The 20,182-nt window shown below is 56.5% G+C and overlaps 2 protein-coding genes across 6 annotated transcripts; one reads left to right on the forward strand and one right to left on the reverse strand.

The window, feature by feature from the left end:
- Window positions 1–58: 58 nt before the first annotated feature.
- ACOT8 (acyl-CoA thioesterase 8) lies at window positions 59–12,180 on the forward strand. 2 transcript variants are annotated; one of them, XM_089307912.1, is made up of 6 exons: window positions 59–189; window positions 1,434–1,570; window positions 7,888–8,113; window positions 9,572–9,732; window positions 10,226–10,420; window positions 11,916–12,180. In XM_089307912.1, exons 3-6 carry the CDS (start codon window positions 8,049–8,051, stop codon window positions 12,032–12,034), a joined length of 540 nt encoding a protein of 179 aa, XP_089164038.1. In that variant the 5' UTR covers window positions 59–189; window positions 1,434–1,570; window positions 7,888–8,048; the 3' UTR covers window positions 12,035–12,180. The 2 variants fall into 2 exon arrangements, with proteins under 2 accessions (XP_089164038.1, XP_002721281.3); XM_002721235.5 differs by having other exon boundaries at window positions 152–378.
- Window positions 12,176–18,222, reverse strand: SNX21 (sorting nexin family member 21). Of its 4 annotated transcripts, none has more exons than XM_070051773.2 (4): window positions 17,846–18,222; window positions 16,926–17,192; window positions 16,360–16,517; window positions 12,176–13,219 (listed from the first exon to the last, which is right to left on the reverse strand). In XM_070051773.2, the coding sequence occupies exons 2-4, from the start codon at window positions 17,185–17,187 to the stop codon at window positions 12,545–12,547; spliced, it is 1,095 nt and encodes a 364-aa protein (XP_069907874.1). In that variant the 5' UTR covers window positions 17,188–17,192; window positions 17,846–18,222; the 3' UTR covers window positions 12,176–12,544. The 4 variants fall into 4 exon arrangements, with proteins under 4 accessions (XP_069907874.1, XP_089164037.1, XP_051700952.1 ...); XM_089307911.1 differs by lacking the exon at window positions 17,846–18,222 and adding an exon at window positions 17,417–17,695 and having other exon boundaries at window positions 16,367–16,517; XM_051844992.3 differs by lacking the exon at window positions 17,846–18,222 and adding an exon at window positions 17,417–17,687.
- Window positions 18,223–20,182: the final 1,960 nt, after the last annotated feature.

The following is a 20,182-nucleotide window of genomic DNA, read 5'->3' on the forward strand; positions in this document are numbered from 1 at the left end:
ATGTCACAGCCAATCACACACAGAGTTCCCAGACTGGCACTCATTTTCTCCAAACGCCCGAGAAAGAGGGCCACGCCCAGCGTCGGACTGACAGGAGCACCAACCAATTGTAACCTGCAGCCCTCTCGCCCTGGAGCCACAGGGGATTTCCGGCTGCTAAGAGCGTCTACCGGAAGCGCAGGGTGCCGGGTAGGTCTCCGCGTGTCCCGCCCTGGGCAGTGCACCGGGCTGGCAGCGCGTGAGCGAGAAGATGTCGTCTCCTCAGACCCGGGAGGAAGGACAGGGCGGCGACGGCCGCGACGATCCCCCCCGGGACCTTCGTAGCGTCCTGGTCACCAGCGTGCTCAACCTCGAGCCGCTAGACGAGGATCTCTTCAGGTAGCCGGCGGCGCCTGGCCCGCACCCCGCCTGACGCCAGAGCCCGCTGATCTCGGCTGCCGCCGTCCCCTGGCCCTCGCCACCCGGGCGAGGAGGAGCCGTGCGCGAGATTCAAGCTCTGTGCACTTAGGAACGGACCTGCGCCCGACAGAGCTGCCCTCCCCGGGGGGCGGCTGCCCTGGGGTTTGCCCAAGGGCACAAGCGGACCAGGTTGAAAACTTAGACGCAGCCCCTCCCGCACCCCGTCGCCGGCCCCCTGTGGGGGCTGGCAGCTCATCTCGCACCTTGAAGCCTGGGTCTGTTTACTTCCCAGGCGCGCAGGTTGGCCTTGTTGGAGGCTACCTCGCCTAGACCTCCCCTGCTCGAGCTAATTACAAATCCCTTCCCGGGGGGCTGTTTGCAGCACATTGTTAGGGAAAATGCTAAGCTCCAGGCTGGGTGGTGGGAGATTCCGGTCACCCCCGGGCCTGGCCTGGCCGCAGTTGGCTCGGCTGTGTAAGATGGCACAGCCGGAAGGAGTTAGATTTGACATCAGAGACCCTTGTAGTTCCGAATCCCGTTGGAAGGATTGGGCTGCTGTGGGTGAGAGGTGTGAGGGACAGGCCTTAATCCAGCCCACCTGCAGCTCCGCTCTCGGGCTTCATTCTGGTCCACGCAAGGCCTTGGGAGGCTTGTGCCTCCCCCTGTGACGGGGAGCGGAGGGAACACTGGACTTGGCAGTCAAAGTCCAGGTGCCGCCCAAGACTGGCAGTGTTGAAGCTGTGTGAGCTTGCTTGAGTTACTTTCCCTCCCTAAGCCCTGTTCCGAGTGTAAAATATGGAGGTTCGTTCATTATGCGCAACGCCTTCGTGGTCACAGAGGCTGTGGAGTCTCCCGCAGAGTGACGGACGTAAGGATATTTGCCTGGAAAGCAAATTTTACTAGATTTTCCTAGATTCAGAAAAACATCCCAGACCCAGATGTGGTTTTGAGATCCGGCACGGAGGGGCTGGGGAGGCCGGGAAGTTGAGCCCAGCCCCCCCTCCGTCTGTCTTGCTTTTCTCCTCTCCCCACAGAGGAAGGCATTACTGGGTACCCACCACCCAGCGGCTGTTTGGAGGTCAGATCGTGGGCCAGGCCCTGGTGGCCGCAGCCAAGTCTGTGAGTGAAGACGTCCACGTGCACTCTTTGCACTGCTACTTTGTTCGGGCAGGTAAACCCCCTTCCCTAATCCCCAGGCAGCCCTAGTGACCCGGGAGCCACTAGGAGAAAGGGAGAGAATAGGGCTGGAAGGAAGAGCAGGGAGGGAGCGGGAGACACCTCCCTAGGAGGCCTTGGGTAGAGCTCACACCCCCTGAGGCTCACTGCGCACTAGTCTTCTTGATCCCTGAAGATGCAAATGGTGGCCTAACTGCTTCCTGTGTGCCTTTTGTCCTTCCTTCTTCACATGCCCTCTGGGGCTTAGCACCGCACTTATCCTCTGCTAGGGGTCTGGAGGTGGGCGAGAGCGCAGAATCTGTGGCTCTAGGGCCTAGTTTCAGCAATGCCCGGAATCGGGCAGACAGCCTTGAGCCTTGGTTGACCTCATCTGTAACATGGAGGGAGGGGGCAGGTGTTTGGGACAGCAGTTAAGATGCCACTTGGGACACCCACAGTCCCGTATCAGGGTGCCTGGGCTCTGCTCAATTTCAGCTTCCTGCTAATGCACACCCTGGGAGGCACCGGCTGATGGCCCAAGTTCATGGATCCCTACAGCCCACTTAGAAGGTCCAAATTGAGTCCCTGACTCTCAACTTCAGCCTGGCATGCCCTGACTATTAGTAGCATTTGGTTAGTGAGCCAGCATTTAAGAGATCCCTGTTTCTCAAGTAAATTGTTAAAAATTAAAAATAACAGGGGCAGATGCTGTGGCATAGTAGGATAAGCCTCGCCTGCAGCACCGGCATCCCATATGGGTGTCTGTTCAAACCCTGGCTGCCCCTCCTCCAATCTAGCTCTCTGCCGTGGCCTGGGAAAGCAGTGGAAGATGGCCCAGGTGCTTGGGCTCCTGCACCCGTGTGGGAGACCTGGAAGAAGCTCCTGGCTCCTGGCTTTGATCTGTTCAGCTCCAGCCATTGCTGCCTTTTGGGGAGTGAACCAACGGATGTGATACTGGAGGGAAGGCTGTGGAAGCCATGGGGTTCTTGTCTTCGTGGGGTTCTTCGTGCAAGAAAGAATTCAGGCGTGAGACAGAGAGCGGAGTGAAAAGGCTTTATTGGGGATAGGGCCTCCGACAGAACGGAAGGGACAGAGAGCACCCAGTCACTCGGACTGCGGAGAGCGAGGTTACATGGTTGAGTGGAGAGAATACACCTGGGCAGGCCAGGTGGGCCGCTCAGCAGAGAGGCAGAGGGCTGAGCGCGCAGTGCGTTTGGATTCCCTAGGTTTTTAAGGGAGTCTGTTTACCCACCGCCCTCTCTCCTCCAGGACAAAGGAAGGAGAGTCCTGGCGGAAGGGTTTATGGGGTGAAAATTAGCAAATTCCTCCCAGATTTGCTGGCAGAGTAGGGGGGCTTCCCTTAGGGCGGCTGAGAAGGTTTTATTGCCCCATGTTATCAGGTAACCCCTTTGGTCCTGAGGAGGAATTCTGGGAGGTCTTCAGGGTCTGAGCAGGACTTTGAAGTGCAAGATGCGGGGCTTCTGGAGCTTCCGCAGTAGGTGCTAGTCTTCAGGCCTTGCACACACACACACACACAGACACAGACACACAGGCTCAATTTCCGACTTCCTACCTAACAGGTGGAAGACATTTCTCTGTGTCTCTACCTCGCTCTGTTTGTAACTACTTCTTAAATGAAAAATAAATAAAATATTTTTTAAAAATTAAAATAATAAAAATGGAAGAGAGGCAGGACCAGAGGTATTTTATATATGTCCTATACAGGTTATTATAGCTCTGGAATCAAATAAAAGAGTAATAATATAAAACAGATGCTCTCTTTTGAAAAAAGAAACAAAATCCTCACTTGCTTCCCCTCCTCCGCCTTGTCTCTAAGGCAGATGCCGGTGATTTGTCTTTGGCCCTGGCCTGGCCCACTGGCTGAGAAGATTTTGTGCAACTCTGCAATATGTGATTTGCATTAAGCAAACCCCAGTGATGATGTCTCCTGATATTTTAAAATTTTTATTTTTATTTGTTTGCAAGTGAGAAAGACAGAGATCTCCTATCTGCTGTTTCACTCCCCAAATGCCTGCAAGAGCTGGGGCTGGGTCAAGCTGAAGCCAGGACCTCAGAGCTCATTCTGGGTCTGTTATGTAGTGGCAGAGAGCCATCATCTGCTCCCTCTCAGGGTGCAGGAAGCTGGCATCAGAAGTATTGGAAGTGGAGCCAGGACTTGAACCTGGGCACTCTTTTTATGTGGGCTGCAACGGCCCCAACCAACACCTTGACACAGTGCCAAATGTCTGACCCTTCCCTAGTGTAGTGAAGTATCAGATAAACAGTTTCAGGTGGATGCGTTGGAGCTTAAGCGTAGGTGACTGCATTCCGGTTTTCAGTCTGGTCAGTTGGGGCCAGTTGGGGCCTAGGGCAGGAGCTTATTCCAAAGCTATGGCCGCTCCTTTGTAATGTTGATTTAGCAGGAAGTGGAGCTGTGGGTATTCCCCCCACCATTCTTACTTAAGGAAGCTAGGCTTGAGGGTTTTCAACCAGTTCCTGCGGTGCTCTGGATTTGAACCTGGTTTGGGTGTTTCCAAGGCCAAGCTCTTTGCTGCTGCTTTGCCTTTCTGTTTCATCCTTGGGATGTAATTCCAAGCCGTGAGAGAGCTGCCAGGGTGCCATTCCCAGGTTCTGGGGGAAAGGTCCTCTTCTTTGGAAGTTCTCCACCCAAGGGCAGCATAAAATGAACCATGCCCAAGCTACCATTTCAGACTTAATCATTAATTATTTGTGCCTCTGTCTGCCTCTTGAAAGGCAAGACAGCTTAAAATAATTAGCACCTGTTAAAGGACTATCAAAATAAGAGTCAAAGAACAGGCTTGGGGGAAATGATCGTGTCAAGAAACTAAGCTAAAACACTGGATCAGTTTTGCACAAAACTTAGTTCTGAGCTTCTTGGCACAAGGCAAAATGGAAGCTTTCTTACCAGTTTGTGATGTGATTCAGATACATTAAAGATAACCAGTGATGATGTTTCAACGACATTTTAAATAAAATATGCAAGGGGCAGGGCTTGGCCGTTTGTCGTATCATTTCATTTCTTTCTCCAAAAGCCCAGGAAAAAATGGTGATCAGCTGGAGTTTTATTTTCAGGTTTCCTCTACAGAGGTACTAAGTGTATGGGAGTAATCTAATGTAACTCGGTGTGGGTTCTGATAGAGTCTGGAGAATCCCTAATGGATCTGCAAACATTGCGTCCAGGGTCAGATAGTAAATACTGTGGAGCTGTCCACAATATGTAAGTGAGCACGACTGTATTCCGAAAATGTTTATCTTAAAGCATCCGTTTTCTCCCCACCCTGCGCAGCTCCTGTGAGACCAGCACGAGGAGACATTCCCCAGGGCCTGGTGCCGCCTGGCAGCCGGCACTTGCTCCAGAACCGTTACCGCCTTCCTTCAGGGTGCTCTAGGGCCTGCCTGCTCTGCCCTCGTGGAAGTAGGCAGGAGACTGGGAACCCAGTCACACTGCAAGGCTGCGATCCTCCTCTGGGAATTTGCGTGTTAGCTGCTGCCTGAGGATTCCTTTAGAGCTTTCTTTTTTTTAAAAAAATTATTTATTTGAAGAGCGGAGTTACAGAGAGAGAGAGAGAGAGGTCTTCCATCCTCTGGTTCACTCCCCCAGATGGCCATAATGGCTGTAACTGTGCCGATCTGAAGCCAGGAGCCAGGAGCTTCTTCTGGGTCTCCCACATGGGTGCAGGAGCCTAAGGAGTTGGGCCATCTTCTGCTGCTTTCCCAGGCCATAACAGAGAGCTGGATTGGAAGTGGAGCAGCCGGGTCTCGAACCGACACTCATATGGGATGCCGGCACTGCAGCCGGCGGCCTTATCCACTACGCCACAGCGCCTGGCCCACCCTTTTCTTTGTAAAGTGTAAAACTTCAGTGTTATAGAGGGCAGGCTTCCTTCCCAGACCCTGAAATCAGACAGCACAGTAGCTGTCTCCAGTGCCTCCACTCTTTGTAAGCCTTCCTTAAAAGCCTTTGACTTTGAATACCTCCCATTCTGATAAAGAGCTCTTTTTTTATTTTTTAAGATTTCTTTATTTATTTGAAAGGCAGAGATACTGAGAGAGAGAGAGAGATCTTCCATCCATTGGTTCACTCCCCAAATGGCCACAATGGCCAGGACTGGGCCAGGCTGAAGCCAGGAGCTTCTTCTGGCTCTCCCACATGAGTGGCAGGGCCCATGCGCTTGGGCCGTCTTTTGATACTTTCCCAGGAGCATTAGCAGGGAGCCAAATTGGAAGTGGAGCAGCCGGGATTTGAACCAGCACCCATATGGGATGCCTGCACTGCGGGCAGACATTTAACCTTCTACGCTACAGTGCCGGCCCCTCAAAGTGCTCTTTATGGCGATCCCAGTACCAGCTGGGCTTCAGACATTGGTGTTTACTGAAAAGCCCCTGGTACAAGTTAGTGCCCCTAGGATTTGGATCCCAGTAGAGGAGGCAACACTTCTAGTCTGCTGCTTTCAACTGCAAGTTGAAGATCATCCCCTAAATACCTCACAGCTCAGGTGTCAGAGCTTTCCATAGTCAACCTGACAGCAAGGCGCTTCAGGGACACTGGGGGGCTGGGCCTCTAACGATGCTCCCTGACCTTCTAATCGAAGTCAGTGCGTCCACGCAGCATTGGCGCACAGGCACTGGCTGGGGAAGGACCATTCACACATGAAGAGCCTGGCTGACAGCCTTCCGGAGAGAGACTGAGTGTACAAAGAGATAATAGCCTGGCCAGACCACTTACAGAAATGGGTTTGGATATTTGGCACAATGGGACCGCAGATGCCAACTGGGACTCCCACGTGCCATATTAGGGTGCCTGATCTGAGTCTGGGCTCCCTGCTTCTGATCCGGTTTCCCGCTATTGTGCACCCTGGAAGGCAGCAGACAGTGGCTCGAGTACTTGGGTCCCTGCCACCCACATGGGGGTTCTGGGTGGGGTTCCAGGCTGCTTACTTCAGCCTGGCCCAGCTCTGGCCAATGCAGGCAGATCTCTTTGCCTTCTCTCTCTGTCTCTGTACCTTTCAAATAAAAAGTAAAAATACTAAATAAAAATTTGAAAAAAACCTTCATCTCTGATCCATAGGTAGCAGTAATCCAACAGGAAGCCAACCTTTCTCCATGTCAGCCTTGTAGGCGATCAGACCGCCGTCTCCAGCGAGCAGTTCAGGCAGCCAGACAACAACCCCAGCCAGGACTCAGTTAATAACTGACAGCTTCCCTCATTCGTGGCCCCGCTTCCAACTTAGGGCCAACTAGAGAAAGCGGAATCTGCGTTCGTCACCCTGTGCTTGGAATACCCTGTGTCTTGTTCGCCTGCTTCCCCGTGCCAGCAACAGGGCACACCTGAACCTTCCTTCTCCAGACCTCTCTGCTCCTCTGCCTGCCTTTGGGTCTCTGCCAAAAGCACGTGACGGTGGTTGGTTCTCTGCTGGAGCAAGTTCTGAATAAATAGCCTTTGTTCCAAAAAAAAAAAAAAAAAAAAGACAAGACCCAAGAAGGGAAACAGGCAGTAGGCCAGCGTTGCTGACTTTTGATCTAAAAGAATGGAATGGGTTAGGCCTCATGACAAGATCCCAGGCACGGATGGAACAAGAAAGCTATACTGTGTGCCAGATATTGTTCTAAACTTTACTACTGGGAGCTCACTTGATTCTCACTAAAATATTGTGAGGTATCCCCACTCTGGCCACCGTTTTACAAATGAGTATGCTGCTCAGAAAAATGAGGTGATGGGCCGGCGCCGCGGCTCACTAGGCTAATCCTCTGCCTTGCGGCGCCGGCGCACCGGGTTCTAGTCCCGGTCGGGGCGCTGGATTCTGTCCCGGTTGCCCCTCTTCCAGGCCAGCTCTCTGCTGTGGCCAGGGAGTGCAGTGGAGGATGGCCCAGGTGCTTGGGCCCTGCACCCCATGGGAGACCAGGAGAAGCACCTGGCTCCTGGCTCCTGCCATCGGATCAGCGCGGTGCGCCGGCCGCGGCGGCCATTGGAGGGTGAACCAACGGCAAAGGAAGACCTTTCTGTCTCTCTCTCTCACTGTCCACTCTGCCTGTCAAAAAAAAAAAAAAAAAAAAAAAGTGATTTTCCCAGGATCCCCCACTGATGAGGGGCACAGGTAGGGTGTGAATGCTGAGGATCTGGCCATGTCCGTGCGCCACCTGCTCGGAGCTGCGTGATGACAGGACCCAGGCCCTCGCGGGCCTCAGTCAGTAGCTAGGAAGCAGGAATGAAAGGGAGGACAGGTGGAGGAGAGGTGCTTGTGCAGTCACTGTGGTGATGACAGGGCCTGTGGGGCCGACTCTGGCTCACCAGGCCCCTTGTGCCCGACGCAGGGGACCCAAAGGTGCCAGTGCTGTACCAGGTGGAGCGGACGCGGACAGGTGCAAGCTTTTCGGTGCGCTCCGTGAAGGCGGTGCAGCATGGGAAGCCCATCTTCACCTGCCAGGCCTCCTTCCAGCAGACCCAGCCCAGCCCTGTGCAGCACCAGTTCTCCATGCCCTCTGTGCCCCCACCGGAAGAGCTGCTGGACCACGAGGCCCTGATTGACCAGTATTTGAGGTGAGAGAGCGATGGCTCCAGGGCAGGGCTTTCACAGGGTTTAGTGGCTGCTGGAATCCTTTAGTGCAGGGGCGGGGCCATATAAGGCCAGCAAAACCCTTAGGTCTGGCCTGCCAAGGCAACCGCAGGCAGGGCTCGAAATTCACAAAATCTGTAGCAGGCTCATTTTTTTAAAAAGATTCATTTATTTATTTGAAAGGCAGAGTTAGAGAGAGGCAGAGAGAGAGGGGTCTTCCATTTGCTGGTTCACTCCCCAAATGGCTGTAACAGCTGGAGCTGAGCCAATCCAAAGCCAGGAGCCAGGAGCTTCTTCTGGCTCTCCCATGTGGCTGCAGGGGCCCAAGAACTTGGGCCATCCTCTACTGCTTTCCCAGGCCATAGTAGAGAGCTAGATCAGAAGTGGAGCCGCTGGGACTTAACTGGTGCTGAGAGATGTCTCTTTCTTCCTCTCTGTCACTCTGCCTTTCAAGCAAATAAATGTCTGGTTTTTTTTTTTTTTTTTTTTTTTAAGATTTACTTGAAAGGCAGAGAGGGAGAGAGACAGATCTCTCACCCAGTGGTTTACTCCTGAAATGGCTGCAATGGCCAGGGCTGGGCCAAGCTGAAGTCAGGAGCCCAGAACTCTATCCGGGTCTTCCACATGGGTGGCAAGGGCTCCCAAGCACTTGGGCCATCTGCTGCTTTCCCAGGTACATTAGCAGAGAGCTGGATCAGAAGTGGAACAGCCAGGACTCAAAGGTGCTTATAGGGGATGCCAGCCTTGTAGGTGGCGGCTTAACTCGCTGTGCCACAGTGCTGGCCCCAAATAAATTTTTTTTAAATAAATGAAATAGAATTCACACTTGTTTCTCAGTTATTCTGCCACATCCCATCAGCCTGACTCTTCTGTTCACATGGATGGATGGAGTGAAAATGGCAGGACCTGGGAAGAGCACTGTGGGTGGTGGGGACTGTGCTGAGGGCGCCTTCCTGGACATGCAGGGGTTCATGGTGTCCTCTGCTGGTAGCTCCATGCAGATCACGCAGCCTGTGGCTTGCATGTTTGGAATAATGTCATGGTTAAACATATGGAACTGGGCAGCCCGAGTTACAGTTATCAAACGGGCATGCTAACGATTCCTCTCACAGGGTTGCTGTGAAGAGTGAGTTGTATGTGCAGCACTTGGGAGCTGCGTATGGTAGTGTGTGCTTATCACTAGGGCATGCTGGGCTTGTTTGCCTTATCTTGTCTTCTCACAGCGTTTGCTAGGAGGTAGGGTACTCTCATTTCCCAAGCAGGGCAGATGGGAAAGCAGGCTGAGAGACTGCTGACATACGCAAGACCACGTGGCTCCTAAGGATTCACACACTGTGCCCTCCTGCCTGCCTCGAGGGGAGGGAGGTCTGGAGGAATGAGGAGGGGATTACAAGAGGCTCCCCATCTTTGGGGTCTCCTGACCCTTTCCTCTTCACTTTCAGGGACCCTAACCTCCAGAAGAAGTACCGAGTGGGGCTGAACCGAATTGCTGCCAAGGAGGTGCCCATTGAGATCAAGCTGGTCAACCCACCCTCCTCCCTGAGCCAGCTACAAAGGACGGAGCCCAAACAGATGTTCTGGGTGCGAGCCCGGGGCTATATTGGTAAGAGGACCCCAAAGATTGGAGGAACTGCTGCAGAGGTCTAGGCCTGCCACTCGCTTGCCCAGGGTGGCCTGGGGCACGCTGCATCTGCTGTCTTTTTTTGTTACCTGCATGATGGGGAAGTTGGCGGAGCTTCTCACCAGGGCCCTCTCAGCCCTTTGCATAGGGAGAAAGGGGAGGTGACTAATCCCAGCGGAGGACTCTTCGGGGGAAGTAAGGTGCCTCGCTGAGGGAACCTCTACCTCTGCAGTCAGAGGAAGATACACCGGCCAGGGCCTGGGGTGGGAGACTTGGGGGTGAAGACTGGATTTTAGTCCTCAGTTACCCCACCCTTGTCCATTCCCACTCCTTTGTCCTGTCACACACACACACATACCTCCGGCAGCAGCTGGCCTATACACCGTGCGTGGAGGTCCCTTTCTCCCCACCTCCCTGGAGGTCCTGAGCTGTGACGCCCAGGAGCCCAGGGCTGACGCGCTGGGACCTGTTCCAGGGGAGGGCGACATCAAGATGCACTGCTGCGTGGCCGCCTACATCTCGGACTATGCCTTCCTGGGCACGGCACTGCTGCCCCACCACCGGCAGCATAAGGTGCACTTCATGGTCTCCCTGGACCACTCTATGTGGTTCCATGCTCCGTTCCGCTCTGACCACTGGATGCTCTATGAGTGCGAGAGCCCTTGGGCTGGTGAGTTTGGGGCCGCAGGGGACGAGGGCACTGACCCGGGGTGGAGGGAGCCTGCTGCCTTGGGTGATGCTGTCTCCCCCACTTCCTCGGGGGCACTGCACGGTTCGCGTCCTCTCCTGCCCGGCTTTGGCGTTCTCCTCTTTAGAACAGGGTGAGGAGGGGACACCCGCTCAGCTCTGTTTCTCTGACATTCCGAGAAGATGACTCACTTTTTTAGAGACCCAGGTCTAGTCCGGAAGTACTTCATTCTCCACGTGGCAAATCCTGTCTCCCCTCTGCCTTTTCCCAAGTAGGGTGACCTCAGAGCAGTGTTGCCTAAACTTGGCAATTCACTGGACTGCCACTTGAGGGAGCTTTTCCCAACTCGATTCTGACTCCACTCCCCGGATGGTGATTCAGCTGGTCTTGGACAAGGTCCAGGAAGCTACTCAGGAGAAGTTCCCTAAGTGATTCTGCTGATTGACGTGGCTGGGGGTCCTGCAGGGCCTGGAGTCGGGCCTCTGAGTGACGTTTGTCCAGGCCCAGGCGCCAGGAGAGCCGAACGTGGGCCTCCAGAAAGGGTGCCAGGAAAGGGTGGGGGCTCTTGTCCCCCAGGCTCTTGTCCCTAAGGGCCTCACTCCCTGCGCCCTGCGTGTCAGGGAGAGAGAAATCTAGACTCAGGTATCACCCCGTTCCAGAATCCTGCTCTGTTTCACAGGAAGTACATTTCCAGTAATGAAACACCTTGCTTTCGAAAACTGGGACAGAACTTAAGGGACTGTTTATCCTCAGGGGAGGGGCACTCTCAGGTGCCAGTAGGGTCAAAGACAAGACGAGCGATCCCGAAGGCAGGGCACTTGGGTCAGGTTTGGCCTGCCTCTTGGGGCCGAGTTCCTCAGCCTCTCTGGACTGTGATGTCGTCATCTAGAAAACAGGACAAGAAATGAAGCCGACTGCATTTGGCTTCTGTGAGAACTAGGTGGGCTCTGCCATGTTTGGGGAAACCACCAGTTCTCTATAAGAAACCTCACACTCAGGTCCAAGTCCAGCGAGGAAGAATGTCCAGGTGGAGAGGGAGGCCAGGTCGCACGGCCTCGGGGGCCCTCCCCAGAGCCCCTCCGAGCCCTCATGAACTTCCAGCCTGGAGGCCTTGGCTTGATTATTACAGGGGAACTGCTGGGCTTCCCAACCCAGGCAGCCAGGGGTACAGCACAACTGCTGGGTCAACCTATTGGAGGGCACGGTTCTCGGAGCTCCTCCCTCTGTGATGTTTTTGAGGAAGTGAGCCGGTGCTTGAATGTGCTTTTCAACCGTTAAGTGGAGTTTCTGTGGGAGGAGTTCCCCCCAGTGACTGTCCACAAGAGGCCCATAAAGGGCCACCAGGAGATTTGGAGCAGCCAGAACACTATGTCCTGTGTGGGCAGCCCTGGCCGGGGCCAGACCCTTCCGAAGCAGCACAGCTGGGCATGCTGAAGCACAGCACAGGGAAGGCCTGTCTCACCCTTCTCACCCGCAGGTGGTTCTCGGGGGCTGGTCCATGGGCGGCTGTGGCGTCGGGACGGGGTCCTAGCCGTGACCTGTGCCCAGGAGGGCGTGATCCGAGTGAAGCCCCGGGTCTCAGAAAGCAAGCTGTAGCCAGAGGTACCAGCTTGGCCTGGGCCTTCCAGAAACTCCTTTCTCCCACCATTCCTGAGGCAGAGTTACAGTTGAGGGCTGAGCCTTCTGTCCCCTGCCCCCCTCCCCCCCTCCCGCCCCCATCCAATAAAGAGACTCATACCGCTGGAGTGGCCTTTAATTCCCCCGGGCCAGACCTGCAGCCCTCCCTCCATCCCTCAACTTCAGGACTCCAGGGCAGAGTCCCTCGCTCTTCAGCCAGGCTGCCTGGCTGGCTCGGAGGTCTGTGGGAAACGAAACGCTGGCCCTGAGTTGGCCCTAGCCCCTGACTGTTTATAAGCCAGAGAGAGGCTGCGTCCAGTTTCCTCCCTGCACCATTCCGGGGCGTCCTGAGCGCTGCTCACCAGAATTCAGTCTCCTCACTCTGCTACAGATCCTCTCTGTGGACATTTCAGGGGCCCCAGCTGCTCTCCATGTCCTCAGCAGGGTCTTGCCCCCGTTTGGGGCAGTGACCCTCAGTCTAAGCAAGGATTAGTCCAGCACCTCCTTGATGAGCAGTTCTTTGAGACTGGGGGGTGGCATGGGCGTAAGGCCTGCCTCCTGCAGGGCCTGGAGTCGGGCCTCTGAGTGACGTTTGTCCAGGCCCAGGCGCCAGGAGAGCCGAACGTGGGCCTCCAGAAAGGGTGCCAGGAAAGGGTGGGGGCTCTTGTCCCCCAGCAGCTGCAGGGCCTTCTCACAACAGGCGCGGGCCTCTCCAGGGTCCTCCAGCTCCTGGTGGCACACAGCCAGTCCAGCCAGGGTCAGCAGGGGGCGGTCTGGGCCAGAGGGGTTGCCTAGCTGGGCCTGCAGCTGCCAGGCGTTGGTCCAGAGCGCCAGAGCCTCCCGGTAGAGGCCAGTGCAGGTGAGGCTCTGCGCCCGTCGCAGCTCCGGCAGCACGAAGAAGTCCTGTAGGTCTGGGGCGTGACGCAGCTCAGGCACTGCCTGCAGATGGCCCAAAAACTGCTCAAAGGCCCGGCTGCGGCGGGCGATGGTCTCTGCAGTAAAATTCCGGCGCAGGCGCTTACGGGGGAAGGAGATGGCAGCCATGGGGCCCCGGAACTGACGCTGCAGGTTTCGGTGGAGTCGCTCGAAGTCCGAGTAGCGGCGAGAGATGTGGGCTGGTTGATGGGCTGGCAGCCCTGGGCCCGTCACGGCGAGGGTGTAGAGCTGCATGGAGGGTGGGAGTCAGGGAAGGAGCAGCTTGTCCACGGGCCCCTTCCCTACCCACCTCTTCCCTTCACCCCTGCCACTGGACCCAGGAGAGTGGGAGCCCACCCCTGTCTTACCTGAGACTCGTCTGAAATGACCCAGGCTCAAGGCAGCACAGGGAGAGAAAGACAGAGATGAACTTCAGAGCCTGGGGCTGCTGGCCCTTTGGACCCTTCTGGGGAGCAATCTTTTCCCATGGGTCGGTCCTGACAACCCCCCCGGACAACCAGCCTCAGGCCTCTGAGCCAGCCCTTAGGACCAGCCTGGAGCTGTGTCCCATGCTGGACACAGCCCCCACATCCCTGGCCAGGCTATTCCAAGCCAGGCTAGAGGGCAGGTCTTCAGACAGCCGTAACAGCAAGAAGTTCCCTGGGCTGAGAGTCAAGTTCTAACCCAGGGTCGGCCATTCCCTCCCTGTGTGGTCTCGGGGGAGGCAGTCCCTCCCCAGGTCTGCTTCCCGCTCCAGCGAATGCGGTGTTGGGCCGGGTGAGTGTTGACCCCAGCGTGGACCAGGTGCGAGCGCTGGCCGCTAAGGCTGTTGCTGGTGCACACGGAGCACCACCACCGCGGACAGCAGGCAGCTCTCCCTCTGGAGTGAGAAGATCTCAGTTTGGTTTCAATAAAAAGCACTTCTCTACCACTTCTCATCTCCATATTTAGAAAAGAGCCAGAAAGAGCATCTCGGGCCACAGCCTTCTTCAGAGGACAGCCCCCAGGCAGCCCGCACTGGCACTGTTTCATTTCCACTCTTACTTTCATGGGTAACTTCTCCTAATGGCAAGGACATGACTCCTAATGACAGTCCTGCTACCGAGTTGCCTTTTAAACTTACTCAAGAAAAAACCGAGGTAAGGAAAGGTGGCAAGCGAAGGATGGGGGGGGGGGGAACCTTTTTTTTCTGCCAAGGGCCATATGGCTATTTACAGCATCACTCGCGGGCCGTACAAAACAATCAAGTTAAAAATGAGCCTGCTACAGATGGATGGACTGAATTTCGAGTCTTGCCTGTGTCGGCCTTGGCAGGGCCAAGCCAAGTGATTCCACGGGCCTTGTGCAGCCTGCAGGCCGGACATCCCCTACCTCATCTGGAGCGACAGGTTTGAGAAACACTCAAGATGACCACTCAGCTTCTCCCAGGTCTGAGAACCTGAACAGGGATTAGGCTGTGAAATGCTGAGTCAGCAGGCTGTAAAGGGGCGTGAGCAAGCACTGGTTGTTACAGGCACACGAACACCAAACCCAGATTTTTCTGTTGGACTTTTTTCTATGAAATGGCTAATATTCTTCCAATTAGAATAGCCTGTTCTGTACTGTGCCTGAAGATTTGCAATGTACATTTTAATATAGGATTAAAAAGTTTAAAGACGCTTATTTAGCTCTTCATTCCCAAAGCATATAGTCTGCAAAACTTTTTTAACATCACTGGAAACCAGTTTTCTTCAGCATTCACTTCAGGAGGCACCGGTCTATAATAACCCCTTATGTTCATTTAGCTTTTATTTATTTATTTTTTATTTATTCATTTGAGAGCCCATTGCTGGTTCACTCCTTAGAAGTCAGCAGCCAAGAACCCAATCCCTGTCTCCCACGTGGGTGGCAAGAACCAGTCACTTGAGCCGTCACTGCTGCCTCCCAGGGCCACACCGTCAGAAAGCTGGAGTTCAGAGACGGAGCAGAGACTCCAACCAGGCAGGACAGTGTGGGACACGGCATCCCAGTTGGTGTTTTAACCATGAGGCTAAATACCGCGTCGTTTATATTTTCACTCTTCATTTTCTTGGTGCCAAAACCCATGTTAGATCATCTGATCCTCGAATGCCCCCTCCAAGATAAGTAACAGCACTTCCACCAACTGCACTTGCCCTGCGCCTGCTTCCATTAGCCATCATGGCAGCTCTGCGGGGTGCTGTCCTTATCAGACGGCTGAGGAAGCAGGCTCAAGGAAGCAGGCTCAAGGACGGGTAAAGGACTCCGGAGAGCCCTCGCTCACACAGCTGGGAGGCGCCCAGCTGGGCTGCAAACCCAGGTTGATCTGATTCCAGAACCCGTGCTCTTCCTCCCCAGAGGTTAGCAGGCTGGGGCACGCGTGGCTGTCCTGCTGTGTCCCATCTGTGTACCCAGGGTCAGCCCCGTTCCTTCCGGCCTCTAAGCGGCCGCTCCTCGGTGTCCCTCCCTGAGCGCGGCTCTGGGCCCTCTGCCACTTCAGACTCGGCCACGACAGCCAGCCTCTGTGGGATTTGGAGCCTGCTCCGTCACCCCGTGGGCGTGGCCCTGCTGACTACCAGCGACAGAGAAGGGTGGAGAGGCCACTTGAGGGTCAGGGCTCCAGAACCCTTCCTGCTGCATCGTAAGCGGAGAGGAAGGGAGTGAGGCAGCTTAGCTGTTTCAGGCCTGGCTGGGAGCAGGCCTTTGCCTACGAGTCCGCAGCAAGGAAACAGGGACCCGAAGGCCCTCCCCCACCCCGCTCTTCACCCTAATCCCCACCAGCCTCCTAGTGGAGCCCTTGGAACAAGAGCATTCTGTCCAGGGTAGGTGTTGAAGAACTGACTCTCCCTAGACACCAGACATTTTAAACCCCACGTTAAATAACGTGACTGCCATTTCACTGAGAACTTCACGGTGCCAGCTGCAGCGGTGGTGCTGGGGGCTTTCTGTGCGCTGGCTCACCGGACTCCCCGTCGCTCAGGTGCGGACACCACGGGTCATCGAGGCTACACAGCTCATCCCAGGCCAAACAAACGGCAGTAAGTGGGATGTGACTCCCAGGTCCTTAACCACTCACCCATGCAACTCGGGTCTCAAGTCTGACCCAGGTAGGGGTTCTTCCCCTTGGTATCTTGCACCTTGGCAAAAAGCCTGGGAGGCAGGAGCACACACCAGTTGACTTGTTCAGTCTCAGAACTGGGATGGGCCAAGCTTCAGAGCTTGAAAAACCCATTCATTCGTCTGAAGACTGGCTCAAATCACATCCTCCTCCTGGCCTCGTTTTCTCCATCTGTAAAATGGGACAGCCGCCACCACCATGATGGACTGTTCCTTACTGTCTCCCAGCCAGACTTCCAGACTCACAGCGCAGGGGTTCCTGGACCCTCACTCACCACGTACTTGGAGGGCGGGTCCTTGACAACGTTGGCGCTGGTCACCTCGAAGAGCAGCCGCTGGGGAACCAGGGTGTTCCGAGACTTCTTCCAGAAATCCTGCAGCTGCTTGGCCAGGAGCTGACTGCTCCGCTGCCCGTCAGGTGGGGGGCTCTGATCTGCGCACGCACAAGGAAGGGTCTTGTCAGCTGGCCTGGAGCCAGGAGCCCGTAAGCCGCCAGGGCCCGTGACCTCACTCATCCTTATTCACAGATGGAAACTGAGGGTCAGAGAGGCACCGGGTGACAGCAGACAGGAGGCGCCAAGTGTCTCCGCCCCCGAAACCTCAGCAGCCCCGCACTACCATTTGTATCCCTAAGGCCCACAACCTGGGAGACGGGAAAACTTGGTTCAGAGAGGTCTTGTGACTCCTAAGGTCACACAGCCGACGAGTGGCAGGGGTTTGCTGAGCGAAGCGCAGGAGCTCAGCCGGGGCCAACTCAGCGCCCCGGTGCCCGCGGGGCGGCGGCTGTGATGGGGGAGGCCTGGGGAGGCCCGGGGTCTCGCCGCAGCCCTCGCGCACTCGCCTGCGTCTTCGCCCGAGGCCTCGCCCCCGGGGGCCAGCGGGTCGGGTCCGGCCTCCTCGGCGTCGTCCTCGTCCTCGTCCTCGTCGTCCTCGGCGCTGGTGAAGCTAAGGGTGCCGCTGAGGCGGGAGGACAGGCCCTCGGCGTCGTCGTCCTCCAGCTCCGAGCTCTCCGGGAACTGCTCGGGCTCGGCACCGGCCACTGCCTCCCCGGGGCCATCGCCGGCCAGGACGTGCCGCAGCCGGTGCAGGAGCCGCGAGGCCATGGCACCTGGGGGGAGCGCGCGAGGCTGGGGCCCCGGCCCGGGCGGGAGAAGGGGGCGGGGCCCAGGGCGGGAGGGGCGCGCGGAGGCCACACCCCCACCCTCGGGGGGTCTGGCGAGCCCCGCGGCCCACCCGGGGTTGCCTTCCTCCACCCACGCAGCGCAGGGCCGCTGTCCTCCCGGCGGGCCGGGGGCGGGACCCGGCTCTTCGGGCCCTTTTGCGCGCTTCTACCTCCCGCGTCGCGCGCTGCACTCGGGGGCGCGCCGGTCCCTGGGGTCCCCGGTGCAGCACCCCGCGGCTGAGCGAGGCGGCCGGGCCTCCCCGGGCTCCGCCGGGCCCAGGCCGCTCCGAGCGCCGCTCCGGCCGCTTCCTGCCGCCGCCCCGCCTCCGGCCCCGCCCGCTCCCCGGAGCCGCCCCGAGAATCCCGGCTCCAGGAGGGACCAAGGAATCCTGGGTCCGCCCGAGGGAGCCCCGGGCCTCGCCGCGGAGTCACCCCCCAGCGCCGCCGGGCGCGCTCGCTCCCCGAATCGTCCCACCCCTGTCGCTCCCCGAATCGTCCCACCCCTGTCGCAGCCTCGGGTTAGCTCGGGGCCGCCGCCCACCCCCATTCCCTGGGTGCCCCCGGCGCGCTTGGAACTCTGCGTAAAGTGATTGTGCCACCTCGGGGAGCCCGTTCTCCGGGGATGAGGCCGAGGCCAGGAGAAGATGCGGGATCTGGGTTGGAGGAGGCCGACCTCTGGGAGCCCGGGTTTCCTCCTGGAAATCAGGACCCAGACTCCTAATTGTGCAGCTGGGGCAGGAACCCTGGAGCAGTGGCTGGCGCAGGACACAGCTGACGAAGCCATCTGTTACATAAGGCTGGTTCTCGGCCTTCGCGGCTTTCCCGGTCTCTCCCCGAGCCTCACACGTGGGAAAGAGGCGGACGGGGAAACTGAGACCCGGAGAGGCCGCCGTGCTGATCCGGGGTCGCGCTGCCGGCCACAGGCGCCTGAGCGCCGAGCCCAGAGCCCCCGAGTTCTGCCCGCTCTGCTTTTCCCACCCCGCGACCTGGCCTTGGTTTCTCTTTTATCACCGGACAGCCAGTCAAGAAAAAATTCGCTCTCAGTTTTCCTGTTGGCGGGCCTGGATGTCAGTCCCTAGCAGGGCGGATTTTGTTAGTTTTGTGGTGAAACAAACACAAGGCGTCTTCAAAAAGTTCATGGAAAATGCATATTATGAAACCACTAGGTATGGATTAAAAATTTTTCATACCAAAACAAGCTTCTCTTTGAATTCCATCTTCCCACAAACTATTTTTTTTAAAGATTTATTTATTTGACAGGTAGAGTTAGAGAGACAGACAGAGAGAAAGGTCCTCCCCTCCGTTGGTTCAGCCCCCTAATGGCTGCTACGGCTGGCACTGCGTTGATCCCAAGCCAGGAGCCAGGTGCTTCCTCCTGGTCTCCCATGCGGGTGCAGGGCCCACGCGCTTGGGCCATCCTCCACTGCCTTCCTGGGCCACAGCAGAGAGCTGGACTGGAAGAGGAGCAACTGGGACTAGAACCCGGCGCCCATATGGGATGCCGGCGCCGCAAGGCGGAGGATTAGCCATGTGAGCCACGGCGTCGGGCCCACAAACTATTATTTTTAAGATTTACTTATTTATTTGAAAGGAGGAGTTATATAGAGAGAGATCTTCCATCTGCTGATTCACTCCCCAAATGACAGCAATGGCTGAAGCCAGGAGCCAGGAGCTTCTTCCGGCTCTCCCATGTGGGTGCAGGGGCCCAAGGACTAGGGCCATCTTCTACTGCTTTCCCAGGCCACAGCAGAGAGCTGGATCGGAAGAGGAGCAGCCGGGACTTGAACCGGTGCCTATATGGGATGGCGGCACTGCAGGTGGCTTTACCCGCTATGCCACAGCGCCGGTCCCCTCTAAGCACTTTCTGTGCTGCCGCAGCCCCTGCCCTCACAGCCTCCTAGGGAGGGGCTTTTCTTGGCTGATAATAGTCCATTTTCAAGGGGAGGAAACAGGCCCACTGACTTCCCCAAGAGCCACAGCTCGGAAATAGGGGAGCTGGAGTTAAGCTTGAGAAACGTCAAAGCGCTAACTATGCGCAGCTTGGAGTCAGGGTGCTGGGGCAAAAAGACAGCTTCACTCATTCGCTCTCATTGACCAACCGCTGACTGAGCAGTCCTTTGTTGTGTGCCTGTCAAGGCTGGGTGCACAGCCGGGGTCTGAGCCATGGGCTGGGGCAGGGGCCGTGGTGCAGCTGGAGAAGTCACCACTGCAGGTGCCCGCGATCCCTTACCGAGTGCCGGTTCCGATCCTGGTTCCTGCTAGAGCGACCTGGAAGGCGGCAGATGGTGGCTCCAGTGCTCGGGCCCCTGCCACCCACCGGGGGAGACCCGCGTGGAGTTCCAGGCTGCTGGCTTCAGCCCGGCCCAGGCCTGGCTGTGGTGAGCGTTTGGGGAAGGAACCAGCAGATGGAGATCTCTGTCTCTCTGCGTCATTCTGCCTTTCAGTTGGAGAGAGTGAATGAAGTCCTGGATTGTTAGAGCAGGAGGGAGCCTCAGGAACCTGAGGCCTGTGCCAGGCCACAGCGTCAGAACTAGGAGAGCTTCTCTTTCTCTCTCTCTCTCTCTTTTTTTTTTTTTTTTAAATTTTTTTAAGTGCTAGACTCAAGCCTCAGCAAGGCAAATCTGAGTCTCTCTCACTCTCTTTATTTTTATTTTTATTTTTATTAATTTGACAGGTAGAGTTATAGACAATGAGAGAGAGACAGAGAGATAGGTCTTCCTTCCATTGGTTCACTCCCTAAATGGCTGCTAAGGCTGGCCAGGAGCCAGGTGCTTTCTCCTGGTCTCCCATGTGGGTGCCGGGCCCTAGCACTTGGGTCATCCTCCACTGCACTCCCGGGCCACAGCAGAGAGCTGGACTGGAAGAGGAGCAACTGGGACTAGAACCTGGCGCCCATATGGGATGCTGGTGCCACAGGCGGAGGATTAACCAAGTGA

Source organism: Oryctolagus cuniculus, chromosome 11 (assembly GCF_051225735.1).
Source record: "Oryctolagus cuniculus isolate XC-2025 breed Fujian yellow rabbit chromosome 11, ASM5122573v1, whole genome shotgun sequence".
NCBI classification, from domain to species: Eukaryota; Metazoa; Chordata; class Mammalia; order Lagomorpha; family Leporidae; genus Oryctolagus; species Oryctolagus cuniculus.

What these genes read in the sequence shown, in the direction of transcription:
- ACOT8 (XM_002721235.5), top strand. Translation starts at nt 251, where the DNA reads ATGTCGTCTCCTCAGACCCGGGAGGAAGGACAGGGCGGCGACGGCCGC. An exon ending in CTAGACGAGGATCTCTTCAG is followed by an intron (nt 379 to 1,433) that starts GTAGCCGGCGGC and finishes CTCTCCCCACAG; the next exon opens with AGGAAGGCATTACTGGGTAC. An exon ending in CTGCTACTTTGTTCGGGCAG is followed by an intron (nt 1,571 to 7,887) that starts GTAAACCCCCTT and finishes TGCCCGACGCAG; the next exon opens with GGGACCCAAAGGTGCCAGTG.
- SNX21 (XM_070051773.2), bottom strand. Translation starts at nt 17,187, where the DNA reads ATGGCCTCGCGGCTCCTGCACCGGCTGCGGCACGTCCTGGCCGGCGAT. An exon ending in GGCCTCGGGCGAAGACGCAG is followed by an intron (nt 16,518 to 16,925) that starts GCGAGTGCGCGA and finishes GTGCGTGCGCAG; the next exon opens with ATCAGAGCCCCCCACCTGAC. An exon ending in ACCCGCCCTCCAAGTACGTG is followed by an intron (nt 13,220 to 16,359) that starts GTGAGTGAGGGT and finishes CCCTCCATGCAG; the next exon opens with CTCTACACCCTCGCCGTGAC.